Genomic DNA, 13,644 nt, shown 5'->3' with positions numbered 1-13,644 from the left:
TCCCTACACACACACACACACACACACACACACTCACTGAAAATGTATGCTAATGTCTCATGGAACCCTAATGTTCCACAGAACACACTTTGAGAAGCATTGGGTTACAATGTTCCTTCTGGGAAGTCTGTGTGTTAACAGGGTGCTTTGGGAGTCACGCTCCTTACCTAGAGGCGTGCATCTCCTGGTAGGAGTCTCTGCCACAAGGGCCAGCAGATAGGGGACTAGGGGGACCAGCCTCATCCCAAATCATACCCTGTCAGCAGGCCCCTGCTGCACATCTAAGCTGGGCTGAAGACCCTACATCCCCTCACATAAAACTGTCACAACATAAGCACTGAGAGGAAATCCCTCTTCCTGCTAAGACCAGCCACACTGTTGCTTCCCAGCCAGCTGTCTTTCCATGGCTGCGGTGTAAAAAGCCCTCAGCCACCATGCATCGGGCGGGCTCCAGGCGCTGTTCCTGAAGTGTGGCTCCTTTCCTGAGTAAAAGCAGGGGAAGGGGTCCCTCTGCTTTACCCACGAGCCATTTCCCCCTGGCCTAGCCGCAGGAACCTGCTGCAGGCCCCCTGACTTCTAATCCTGTGGTCTTCCCCTCATCAGATGAAGAAGCTGGCCCGGCGGCAGCAGCAGCAACAGCAAGATCAACAGAACACCCAGAGGCTGAGTTCCGGTAAGCTGGAGCCTCTCCCGGCCAGGCCTCTCCCGCCAGGCGCCTCCAACCACCCAGCCCTCGGAGTGACATTTCTGAGCTCCGTGAAGCCCAGTCCACACCTGCTTGGGAGATGGGACCTTCCAGGGAGGACCAAACCATCAGAACTGTGAGAGGGTTCTGCAGGTCCAGAACTGCGGATTGGAGGTGGCCCTGCCCTCATGCAAAGCCCCTTTGCCCGGGCCCTGCTGCAGTGTCAGGGCACTGTGTCAGGCCTACCTACAGGGTCAAAGACAAGCCCAGTTTCTCATCCCGCGTGGCCCTCATCCTTCCAGGCAACCATGGTCCTAGCCCAATGAGAGATGGAACTGGGGCTGGAACCTGTCTCTCTGATTCCGAGTTACGCTCGGCCACACTGCCTTAACTCACACTTACCTCCATGTACCTTCATTTGTTGTTGTTTTTAATAGGGGTGGTGTAGGGACTGGGGAGGGTGTGAAGAGGGACAGGTTGTGGGACCCTTCAAGGAAGTTAAAAGAAAAAAAGCAAGGATAACTATATTAGAACAATGTCATTCTTAAAGGGATATGCGCTGCCCCCTCCCCATCTCAGCTGTCCAGCAGAGTTTCCTGAGTGGTCTCTTTGTACCCTAGAGCAAGGATTCTCACCCTTTAACATGCTCCTAAATCACCTGGTATTTGGTAATGTGTAGATTCTGATTCTTAAGGTCTTGGTGGGCCCAGAGAGTCTGCATTTTTAACAAGCTCTCATTGCTGCCAGCCTTGGACCACACTTGGAAGGCCGTGGAATGTGACATTGGTTGTCTGGCCTCTAAACAGAGCCCCTTGTCCTTGCATGGACCTTACCTGTGCTTGATACCTGGGCTAGGCTCCAACGAGAATTTGACTCTTACAGTCAAGAGTTCTTTTTGCTTTTGACCTTCTAGACCAAACAGTATCTTAATGGCAAGATAGATGCTCTGGGAGAGAAGTGAAGCAAGGGCACGGGCCCTGGGGCAGGGTGGAGCCGTGAGCTGGTCAGAAGACCTGAATTTGCCCCAGTTCCACCTCCCAATGCTGTTTGGAAATCTGGGACCTGTCTTTCTGTCTCTTTGCACCTCAGGCTCGCATCCCTAGGGCAGGGTAATGGGGCCTGCTAGTCCCATCACACAGCGCTGTGCGCCTCAGAGAGGGTCACAGGTGTCAGAGGACTTTAGGAGGAGCCATGTAAGTTGACCCCATGTAGGTCAACACGGTCAAAGGGAGGAGAACTCATCAAGGCATTATGAGAACACAAACTCCTAGTGCTTGGAACTTTGAAAAATTCTATGGGAAGCTCCTAGGGTAGACTTAAGAAGGTGGCAGATTGAGTCCCTGAGAGTTAATGGCACTGCGTTCAGAGAACCACAGCAGGATGTGGAGGCAGCAACGGAGTCCTCCTTTTCTGATAAAATTCTGTACACGAGTGTAGCAAGTTGTCATTCCAAAGCACATACACACAATCTCATGGAGTCTTTGTATCAGCTCCACGAGGTCCGCTGGGCCAGTGTCGTGAACCCCACTTGACGGACGGACTCCTAGTGGGGTAATGCTGGAAGGATCTTTAGATGCATCCACTCCATTGGCTGCCATGCCTGTGTGTAGCATCAAACGCCTTTGTTTTAATGATGGAGTTCAAGGAAGCTCTCCAAGTACAACACCCGCCATGCCTATACTTCAGGGCAATCCCTGATGGCCCTTGGTAGGGCACAGACTGGGAACCACTGATGTCACCTCGACCCTTCTGTTCTATAAATGAGGAAACCAAGATCCAGGAAGTAAAATGATGTAGCCATGGTCACACAACTTGTGTGGTCACAAGCCAGTGGGGCATGTGAAGTTCAGAGCTTGTTCTGTGGCCCTCCCTCCCTCCCAGAGTGTGATGCTGGGCTGCACATGGAAAATCATCTGTCTTCTTCTTTGTCCCACAGCTCAGACAAATGGTGGCGGGAGCGCTGGGATGGAAGGGATCATGAACCCCTACACCGCTCTGCCCACCCCACAGCAGCTCCTGGCCATCGAGCAGAGCGTCTACAGCTCAGATCCCTTCCGACAGGGTCTCACCCCACCCCAGATGCCTGGAGACCACATGCACCCCTATGGTAAGAGGGACTCAAGCCGCGCAGGGACCTCACACAACTTGCTTGCGTGAATTGTTCGTCCCCTCCCAGACACCTCTACACAGTTCCTAGATGCTCATTAAAGTTCCAAAGCAGAAGAAGTGTCCCACAAAATACTGCTAGAATCACCTAACTGATGGCTCCAGAAGAAAGACCAGCATACATACACATTAGTCATGCTTCCATTTATTCTCCTTTTCAAAGCTTCTTTTTTTGTTGTTTTCCAAAGCTTCTTATTTGTTAGTTTGAATAGGAGGTTGTGTTTTCATTGTAGACCTGTTTGTTGGGATTGAACTTCCCAAGTCTTTCATTTCATGCCAGGTACCACACTTACATGTTCATAAGCATTGTCAGCAGTGATATAGGCAGAGGCCTTAATTATGCGAACTCTCACGTAAGAAAAAAATATATTGAAAAGCACAGAAAACAGATGTTTGAATTGGACTCTCCTATTACGGATACTAGTCGGTGTTCTGATGTAATTCCTGAAACATAAACTGACTTGTGAAGTGAAAAGTATCTCCTCCCAGTCTCACCCCAGCCAAAACGGAGCTGCTTTAAACGCAGGGAATGGGGACAGCTGAGACTCCCCCATTTTCCCAGTTTGCTGCTTAAGCTGATGTATAGAAGCTGGGGCCTGGGCACCCTGATGGGATGGGCAAGCTCTGGAGTGGAAGGCTGAAGTTCAATCTCAGTGCCAAACATAGGCCCCTGCATTTTTATACAGAGAAGGTAAGTGGCCTATGTAATAACATTCATCTGTACTGTGAAACCTGCAGTTGTTAACCCTGATAGCTAAAAGTAACGTTTTATTCCGCAAGCCTTCAAAACATTAGTATCAGAGATAAATGCCTCAGTGCACAGATTATCAACTTCTTTTTTGCCTTCATTAAAAAAAATTATTTATAGTGTTAAAATCAGCCCTATCTTCCCATGTGATGCATTCAGCAAACACTTATTAAGATCCAGCATGTGCAGGAACGTCATTGACCAACCTCATTCATTCATACACACATAGATATATATATGCATGCTCCAGTGACCGCCATTCTCTTTGCTCCCTTAGAAGACTCATGTAAGGTCTATACCTGTCTTCACCACTATGCAAAAACAGGGCAAATGACTTTTTGGGTTTTTTTGCAAATTCTTACATTTTCAGAGTCCTAGGGGTCTTGTTACATAAAGGACTCCTGTGATGAATCCTTCAGTAAAATGAATAAGTAAAGCCACATGACAATTTTTATAAACTGCAGTTTTCATCTTTCCCATTTACTTGAAGTAGAGGTGAAATGTACATCCTCAAGGTTCCGGTCACAGTGGTCCCCCAGCTGTTGTTCAGTTTGCCCTCCTGTTTTTTGTTTTTTGTTTTTTTTTTTTGGTCAAAGATGGAAATTAGTTGAGTCTGGGCACCTAACCTCCCTTTCCTTTGCAGTACAAATCTGGGGAAACAGCCGGCACTCAGTATACTTGTGCTATCTGAAAGGACAGGTGTTATCACCGGAGGTTTTGTGGGCATCATTCTCAGAGCTGATGTTTGTTTTCTCACCATCCCTCCTTCAAGAGCCAGTTTTGTGGCCAAGGTCCTCCAGAAGCCCTTGCCCCTGTCTCTCCAGCCTGTGGTGCTATGTCTTGCCCACTCCCCACCCTCACTGTCTAGACATTCTGACATTTTGCTTACGCCGCACTCAGTTTAGCACTTTGTTATATCCTAGTTCATATTATTTTCAGTTGTAGACGTGAGCCCCCCTAAGGAGATCTTTTGTGGACAGGGATTATGCCCGCTCCTACTCTTCTATGTAGCTCTACCCTCCCCCACCCCCTCCCCGGCACCCAGTAGAAAGCGCCCCCTGGGGGACGTGCTCAGACCACGCTGGCTGAATTCTGCTGAATGTCCCAGCGCTGAATGAGTCCCTCCTTCCAGACCCTCATGCCAGTGTTTCCTCTCCATTTCAGGTGCTGAGCCCCTTTTCCACGACCTGGATAGTGATGACACCTCTCTCAGTAACCTGGGTGACTGCTTCCTAGCAACCTCAGAAGCCGGGCCCCTGCAGTCCAGAGTGGGAAACCCCATTGACCACCTGTACTCCATGCAGAATTCTTACTTCACCTCTTGAGTTCACCCCTCGAGTTCTCCGGCTAGGCTCCCATTCTGGAACAACCGCATTACATGAGGGGTCAGCTGGCTTTAGGATGGGGAGAGGTGGGTTGGGGAGGGAGTTTTGTCCGGGATGCTGTTGTATAATGATATGGTGTAGCTCGGCATTTCCAAAGACTGAATACATTACGGATTGCATAGTTTAATGTTTCTAGTAAGAGTCTTAGTGTTAGGTATGAAGATGTGTTTATCATTAAGGACAGGGATTTTAAATATAGGCATTTTCATGCAAACTAGATACCTAGAGACCCCTAACAACTTCCCGCCATTTTGGGGGAAGCTCTTTTCAAGAGGTGCATATGTCTACCCATCCACACACCCACAGACAGACAGACAGACAGACAGGTAGATAGATGTGTGCGTGAGTGTGTAACCTTTCATACTTTATCATCAAAGTTTATTCCTAATTATAACAGACACCAACTGTACAGCAAAAAGTAACTTTATTTTCAGTGTGAACTATATTTAAGGAAATGCTTGATGCACTTAAGTTATAAAATGAGATAATTTACTTTTATAAACTTTATTTTGAGTTTGAAGAGACTTGTAGGCAGGGCAGAGAGCACTGCTCCACCGAGGTCCCGTAGCTTTGAGTGCTTGAGTTCATTCTGTTTTCAGAGAGTGTCACTGAGGTCTGGAGAGCAGCTCTGTGTGGCTGACAGTATTCACTGGTGGAGTCTGGACTTGCGCTGTTTGAGGTGGAATCACTGGGCTTGGGCGGGACAGAACAATCCCTGATCATGTCCTTAGAAAATTTAAAGCCTAGATTCTTCGGCTTTCTTTGAAATTCAGACGTGTGGCTGATGGGCAGCGCTGGGAAAGTCACTTCTGCTCTTGAACTTCACCATCTGCAAGTGTGAGACGAGGCTGATAGTATGTACCTACCTCACTGGGGACGCTGAGGCTTCATTCAACCCCAGGACACATGAGCAGGGCTGAGACTAATATCTGATATTTGCTTAAAATACAACCAGACCAGCCAGTTGGCAAAGGAGGATACCTGGGGCTGCAGAGCAGGAACCTGAGGGCAACTCTGCCTGTCACGGTCCATTCTGCAAAGCCTGCGCTGCAGATGCCAGCTCAGGGCAGCTTGGGGGGATGCCAGAGGCCTTCGATGGGAAGGAGGCTGTAACGGATGGGTTGGACAGGGCATCATCGTGTTCTAGAGCGGGGGCTGGCAAACCACAGCCCACAGGCCTGTGTTTTATGGCCTGCCTCCTAAGAAGAGTTTTTACGTTTTTAAAGGGTTGTAAAAAGCAAAGAGGAGACGAATGTGCAACAGGCTGTATGTGGACCAGAAAGCCTGAAATAGTTCCTATCTGTCCTGTCTGGCTCTTTTCGTAAGAAGTTTGCTGACTCCTTTTCCAGACGCTCTGTTTGCTAACAACCTCTTGGAGTTCGCAGAGGCGGAGGGGGTCCAGTTGGAAAGACAGGGCTCCTCCTTCAGGCTCACTTTCCGGGCCGCCGAGCACAGAAGACCCAGTTGCCATTGTACACAGGGACAGTTCCACACCCTGTCCTCCAATTGTGGTGCTAGGATGGGCTACTTCTGTGATAGGAGGCTTCCTGAGAAACCAGAATGAGTTGATGGGGAAGACGGAGGACTCCTCCAAGAGAGGCTGGGACAGGTTTGGCCTCACTCCTAGAGATGTCACCAGTCATCAGAGCTTCGGACACAGCTACTTGTCTCCATCACTCTCTGCGCGGCCAGAGGGAACACGCCCCCTTATGGTAGAGTCGATGTTGTATGATTTTTGTGATCTTTTTTATAATTTATGCAAACCACCCAGAAACCCAGACCAGTCTGTTGAGTGAAAATCATGCAGATGCTCTATGGCTCCGCAGGCTTCCGTGGTGAGAGGATCAGTTGGAGAAAAGTAGCAGATATTTTGTGAGGGAAAATGAATAGAGATCCTTATTCCACTCCTTAATGGCATACCAAGGTGAAATTAAAAACCTCTTACAAATGAGCTGGTGTTTATTCAGGGGCAGGGGTGATGGGCTGGGGACTGGGGGACCAGGATGTTTTGTCAACAGTGGGGGAAGCTTTGCATGAAGGGAAAGCGTGACTAAGTGACGACAGCAAAACAGGAGAAAGCGGCTTTTACCCTCCTGCCAAGATGGACTCAGAGACCTCACTCCTTACAGACACCCCTCCAGAAGGAGGCACTGTCAACACTCCACCCTCGCCAGCAAGTTCACTCAAGGCAGAGCAGCTGTGGTACGCACTGTGGGAGCATTTACTTGGAAATCAGAGCAGAGTCAAGGAGCAGGAGAAAGATTCTCCACGCAGGACTGAAGGCAGATGCCTTGCCAGGGACAGGGTCAGAGCAACAGACAGTGTGGCTCCCCTGATAGATTCTCCCAACATTCTCAGCAAGTTTCAGTGCGATGTATGGATAGGCAAAGATTATGCTCATGGAGAAAAGGAGTCAGGAAACAGTGTGGCTGGAAGACCGGAAGACATACTCAGAGGGGAGGCACCAGCATGTTCGGTCACCCGCCTGCAGTTGTTCAGCCCTTCCACCCCTGTCCCTGGCTCACCCACCCCGTGGTAGAAGCTGGCTCTGCTTCTCACGAGGGCCTGGAAGGAGAGAGATGTGGGCAGGTGGAACCCACTTAGGAGGCCTCTATCTCAGACTGACCTCCACTAGGCCGGCCCTGGTTTCATCTCCAGCTTTCCAGACGGAGCTTAGGGCTGAGACCTTCACCCCTCATATGTGCCTACTTGACAACTACTTATCCTTTAGCATCAGCCTGGACTTGGCAGACTTCTCAAAGAAGTCTGCAGGGCTGGGTTCAGTACCTGTGTGGAGGAACCGGGCTAATGCTACCTGCTGTGATCACCCCTCCCAATTTTATAATAGCTCCAACACAAGAGAAATTTCTATGTCTGCTCACATGAAAGGCCTGGGAGGGAATTCGTGTGAGAAGGGCACCTTTCTCCCATCCAAGATTTCACTGGGGAATGGTGAAATCTTGGTGAAATCTTCTTTTCTCTCCCCTTCCAGCTGAAAGTGGGTGTGTCTAGATCCAAATCCAGCTCGTCCCCTTACTAACTGCGTGGCTTTGGGCAAGTTACTTCCCCTTGCTGAGCCTCTGACTGCTCATCCAAAGGACAGGCAGGGTCCTTGTCACTAGCTACCTCAGAGGGGTGTTGAGGACGAGTGAGAAAACACACACAAAGCACTTAGCCTTGCACTGGGCACATGGTGAGTGCCCCACGTGTTAGCTGCTGTGCCAGGGACCAGACTCTGCACTCGGGGTTTGGTCACTGATGAAAGGCTTCTGGGAGTCTCAGACCACATTTGAGGAAGAAGAAGAACACATCCAGTTTCACTTGAGAGGAAGGCTCCTAGTCAAGCCTCACCGGAGCTCCTTTAAATCTCAGCGTGGGGGCTTCCCTGGTGGCGCGGTGGTTGGGAGTCCGCCTGCCGATTCAGGGGACACGGGTTCGTGCCCCAGTCCGGGAGGATCCCACATGCCGCGGAGCGGCTGGGCCCGTGAGCCGTGGCCGCTGAGCCTGTGCGTCCGGAGCCTGTGCTCCGCAACGGGAGAGGCCCCAACAGTGAGAGGCCCGCGTACCACACACACACAAAAAATCTCAGTGTGTGTCTTCTATAGCCTGACTTACGGTTGTCGGGGAGTGGTTTGTTGTTTTGTTTCGTTTTGTTTTTTCGAAGCGTGAGGATAAAATTCCAATTCCAAAGGCACATTAAGAACTCTGACCCCCAAGGAGAAGCAGTCAGGTCATAGGTGATTTCTCCAGCCATCTGTCACCTGGGGCCTTTCTTAGACATTAGGGCTGAGATGAGAGCGAGAGCCCAGAGCCACAGGCTGAATAAGAGAGTTCTGAGTTGACCTAGCGTGAGTGAAAATGGGAAGAAAGTGGAATGAATTTGTCGATTCCAAACTCAAAGACAAAATAAATTTTTAACTGAACCTCCAGTAAAATCAAAGTACTTCTCTCCTTCTCTCCCCTCTCCCATCTCCTCACATACAAATCCAAATATATTCAGTCAATCCAAGTTGACCTGCGAACTGACATGATTTCACTAGAATAAAAACCAAGTTAATACCTTGTTTTCCTGCATCCCTTTGTTTTCCATGCTGGCACATTCTGTTCAATGACAAAAAGGGGAGAGCTATCTTTAGGGCTCAAAAAAAAGGCCTTGAGACATTTATGCTAAAAATACAGTCCCTCTACACGTGGATGATGTGGACAATTGGCGATTCCCTAACCTTGAAGTTTATGCCATATTTGAAGTTCCCTAAATAACCTTGAGCAGGGCTCTGAGCCTCCATTTCTTCATCTGTAAAATAGCGCCAGTGATACTTGCCTGTCTTACAGGTTGGTCACGGTGAGCATCAAAGGAAGTAATTACGAAAGCTCTTTGTAGACCACAGTGCTGTACAAACAGGAGGGCTTCTTAGTATCTTGTCTCAGGAGGCACCTGCAGATGGACCACTTGGGGATCATGGCATCCAGGGGGGCAGTGCTTCTGCTTGGGTGGATGCTCCCAGCAGGGATGGCCCGGAAGGAAATCAGGGTGATGTTATCAGGACAGTGAATGTAGGATCAGGGTGAGAATATCTTATTTCCTCTCTCAGAAGCTGTGGATTACCTCTGCCACTGCCTGATGGGCCTTCTCCCCTCCAAGGGTGGAGTCTGGAAAAAAAAAAAAAAAAAAAAAACTAGGGTGGCCCAGCCCCTAATGGATGGTGCATTAGCTAATCTGTCACTGTTTTTAATCTCCCCCCCGTCACCCCATGTGCCTAGGATGGGAAAGATGGAACCTGCCCCTGATTTGTGGTGGGAATGACCCTCCCTAGACAGTTGTGAAGCTGATCACTCTGGCCTTTTTAGCACCTTATTTATTCATGGATTTAATTCCTTCAGTAAGTATTTACTGAGCATCTAGAATGTGCCAGGCTCTAGGATGGGTCATAGAAATAGAGGTGAGCAGAAACAGACATTGGCCCTGTCCTGGTGGAGCTTACAGCTTAGTGGAGGAAAGAATCAATAATCAAAAGTGCTAATAAATTAGCATTTCAAGAGCCACCAAGAACACTAAGAACTGTAAGAGAGCAGAATGCAGGGAGGTGTGACCTAGTCAGGAAGGTCAGAGAAGGCTTCTGTGAGCCAGTGATGATAGAGCTGAGACTTTTTTCATCTCTCCTAGCGCCTTCCCCCCATCAAGTATGTAGTTCTGCATCTCCTTTCTGTAAGGTCTTATTCTAACTACCATGGGTGGAAAGAATCTGATGAACTAATGCCCTCCGAGGGTGTTCACTGATAAGGCCTAAAGAAGTTGCTTATGGTATCTTTAATGCAAAATGTCTTCAGAGTCAAAGGAATGGACCACTGTCACTCAATCAACACTGTTATTAAGCTGACGGAGGACATTTGCTGCTTTTTGGCCATCCAGCCTCCATTCACTCTACTGATAACATCACTCTGATTTCCTTCAGGGCTTTGACCTTTCTCCATCAGGGTGACATGGGTGGCTGTAACCAAGAAGCAGGGACATATAATCAAAACTAAGCCAACAATTTCCTCCCAGTATTGACATCCGAGAGAGTGGCACAGAGTTGGAAACTTGTTTGGAGTTAGTTCATTTCTGAAGGTGCTCCTGATGAGATGGCCAAACAGTTCCTGTTGTCTGGTTCCCAGAGTTGCCCTGCTCCCCAACAGTTGCCAAGACTGAGTTCCAGATCCCTTATGATTCTGTGAACAATCTTTCCTGCTCTTCCAATAAAGACCCTTTTTGCCCAGGTTAGCCTGAGTTGGTTTTAGTTGCTTGCAGTCAAAAAGCCCTGACAAAGCTACTTACCTACAATTTGTGTGGTGTTTTGCCTTCTACAAAGGGTGTGTGTGTGTGTGAGGTCCTTACCACAACCCTCTGGATTAGCCTGGGCTGGTGTTACTTCCTTCCTTTTATAGATGAGAAACATGTAGCTCAGAGAAATTAAGTCCAAGGTTGCAGAGCTAGTTAGGGTCGGAGTGCATTTTCTAATTTATTTCTCCCAGATTTCAGTTTTCTGTTGTTCCCCCAGCCCTGACTTGTAAGTGTCAAGATACTCAGAAGTTTAGAAGCACATGCATGCCAGGGATGGTGAGAGGTACAGAGAAGTTATGATACCTTTCCTCCTACAAGGAGCCTACGATCTAGTTGAAAGTAAAAGATGTGCAAACAAACTCAACATATATGCCTACATATTCCAGGTGTCAGGTTACTGGCATAGGTAATGTGTGCTTTGGGCATTCTGAAAAGAGAGAAGTTATTGGGAAAAGGTAAGGAGAGAAGAGGCTTTACCAAGAAGGTGAGGCTTGCACTGAGCCTTCAAAGATGGATAGAATTTAGAAAGGCAGCAAGAAAGAGGGAGGACATTCTAAACAAGAGGACCAGAGTGGGTACTAGTACAGAGGAAAGGATGCAAGGTGTGTTCAAGTACAGATGCATAGAGGCCATTCTGGTTGGAGTGGAGGGGTGACTAATGGTGGAATTTGAGGCATTGGATGAGGTTGATGGTGAAGCTGTTGGTGACAGGAGCTTGTTGCCAGTGATTTACTAACACAGATCAAAGATATCCCATTTCAAGGTGTGGCTGAGGCTGCTAGTCATTTCCCTTAATCTATTCTCTCCTAAAGCAATACCTTCCATTTCTAACTGGTACAAGGTAACTTGGAATAAAGCCTACGTTTCTCAAAATCCAGTTCAGTTAAGTGTGTTCATTTGGTTAAGTCTTGACCAGTGAGATAAGCAGAAGTGTCATATGGCATCTTTGAGGTAACTTTCTTAAAAGACAACTGGTATGTGCCCTTCCCCTCTTCTTCTGTGTCACTGTCTTCTTCCTGGCTGGAATGCAGATATAATGGCTGGAACTGGAGCAACTGTCTTGAGGTTGTGAGATGAATTTGTGAATGGAGACCACACATGGTGACACAACAAGGTAGAAAGGACCTGGATTCCTGAGGACTTCTGAGAGACACACTGCCATTCTAACCCTGAACTATCTATGTTCTAACATATATATGAGAGAAAAATAAACTTTCTTTTTTTAAGTTACTGTAGTTTTGTGTTTCTTTGACTCATAGTTAAGTCTAATCCTAACCCGGTTAGGAAGAAATCTAGGCCCATTTTGTTCACCTCCTGTAGATAAAAAGTGAAATGTCCAGACAATATATTCCTAGGTATTGCGAGTCAACTGAGGCAAGGCAGATAGATGGTGGAATGATAGTCTTATGATTTTAGAATATACAGATGATCTAAAAAGCACAAACTTTAGAGCTGGGTCCTCTTGTCCGTTGAAGAAAGGGATGTCAAGGTGGCTTTTTTATCTGCTCACCTCATCACAAATTTCTCTAAATATCTTACATATATTTGGGCATCTACAACGCATGTGGAACTTGTTCGGATTACCCAGCCTCCTGAAAGAGAATGAACAGGCAATTCTATACACTGTTTCCTACATACCCCAGTTTTAGCCACCAGGGTAGCTGTAAAAATCACTTATATACATTCATATTCATGATTTAAATTATTCACATATATATGTATACATACGTGCATATATATGTATGTGTATAAACACCTGTATTTACATATGCATATGTATGTACATAATATGTATACACACACACACATAACACATATTTATGAGGAGATTTGGCCAGAAATCACACTCTCTCGTGGCTGGCCAGGTATTTTCTCTTAATCCTAGCCCTAAACTAGAATTTGGACAAATCCTAAGAATGGTTATATCTGTGTGTGTTGGGGACCCAGAAGACATGAGAGTTGAAAAGAAGCAAAATGCCCTTTTAATTTCCTGTGATACACAGACTGCTTCCTCCAGCCATCTGCTATAATCTGGGTGAGAAAGCAGAAAACAGGAGGCTGAACTAATTAGTCTAAGGAAATTTGCTCCTACTCTGAAGTAGGAAAAAGGACGTAAAGACACCTAAGGCATCTGGTCTACCTTATTCTGCCTTGAACAGATAGGCCTGGGTGGAGGACCAATCTAATATGATTAGAAGAGAATTAAGGCACTTGGGAGGCCAAGTGGAGTTGATTGATCACAAATCATACATCATGCCAATAACAAACAATTTATTGATTTTAGAGAGGAAACTTTGCTCCCCTAGTCTCATGTTTCTGTGAGGAGAATTCCACTGGGGAAACATTTCTGGCCTCTCTCCTCCCCTCTAACTTCCTTCTCCCTGAAGGAGTTGCATAAAGTATCTGAATGGTGGTTTGGGGAGAGGAGCTGAGCATGCATGGCCCAGCCCTGCTGAGTCTGTGAGTCTTTGGTGTCTCTCTGTGGCCTGGACTCAGCATTAGGTGTTCCTGGTTCATCCATGTGGAAGGTTCCTGGGACAGAAATGCAGTTTGGGGAACAGTTCCATTTAAGGCGATTGTGTTATGGATCTTGAATGTGGCTACAGATCTAAACTTCATCCTTTAATTAGATTTACCAATAAAGCGGATTTAAAAAAAAATCTCCATTTGGCGGATTCCTTTGTAATATTTGCTGGTTAGTCACAAACTTGGGAAACAGAACCAATGATGTTATTTATTATTCCCCAAAACTCCAACAATTAAATACCCATTAGACCTACCATAAAAGTTTAGCAATTGCATGGCAAATCTACATAAATTTATTAATTCATCCACTCAA

At 47.2% G+C, this 13,644-nt stretch overlaps 1 protein-coding gene across 2 annotated transcripts in view; it reads left to right on the top strand.

The window, feature by feature from the left end:
- Positions 1-6,935, top strand: part of LMX1A (LIM homeobox transcription factor 1 alpha) — a 152,274-nt gene extending 145,339 nt beyond the window's left edge. For both annotated transcript variants that reach the window (XM_032645111.1, XM_032645101.1), the window contains exons 7-9: positions 604-673; positions 2,622-2,792; positions 4,764-6,935. In XM_032645111.1, coding sequence (XP_032501002.1) covers positions 604-673; positions 2,622-2,792; positions 4,764-4,924 — 402 coding nt within the window. In that variant the 3' untranslated portion in view covers positions 4,925-6,935. The remainder of the gene's footprint in view (positions 1-603; positions 674-2,621; positions 2,793-4,763) is intronic.
- Positions 6,936-13,644: the final 6,709 nt, after the last annotated feature.

This window comes from Phocoena sinus, chromosome 1 (assembly GCF_008692025.1).
Source record: "Phocoena sinus isolate mPhoSin1 chromosome 1, mPhoSin1.pri, whole genome shotgun sequence".
In the NCBI taxonomy this organism is placed as follows: Eukaryota; Metazoa; Chordata; class Mammalia; order Artiodactyla; family Phocoenidae; genus Phocoena; species Phocoena sinus.
This window is presented reverse-complemented; position numbering and strand designations above follow the sequence as displayed.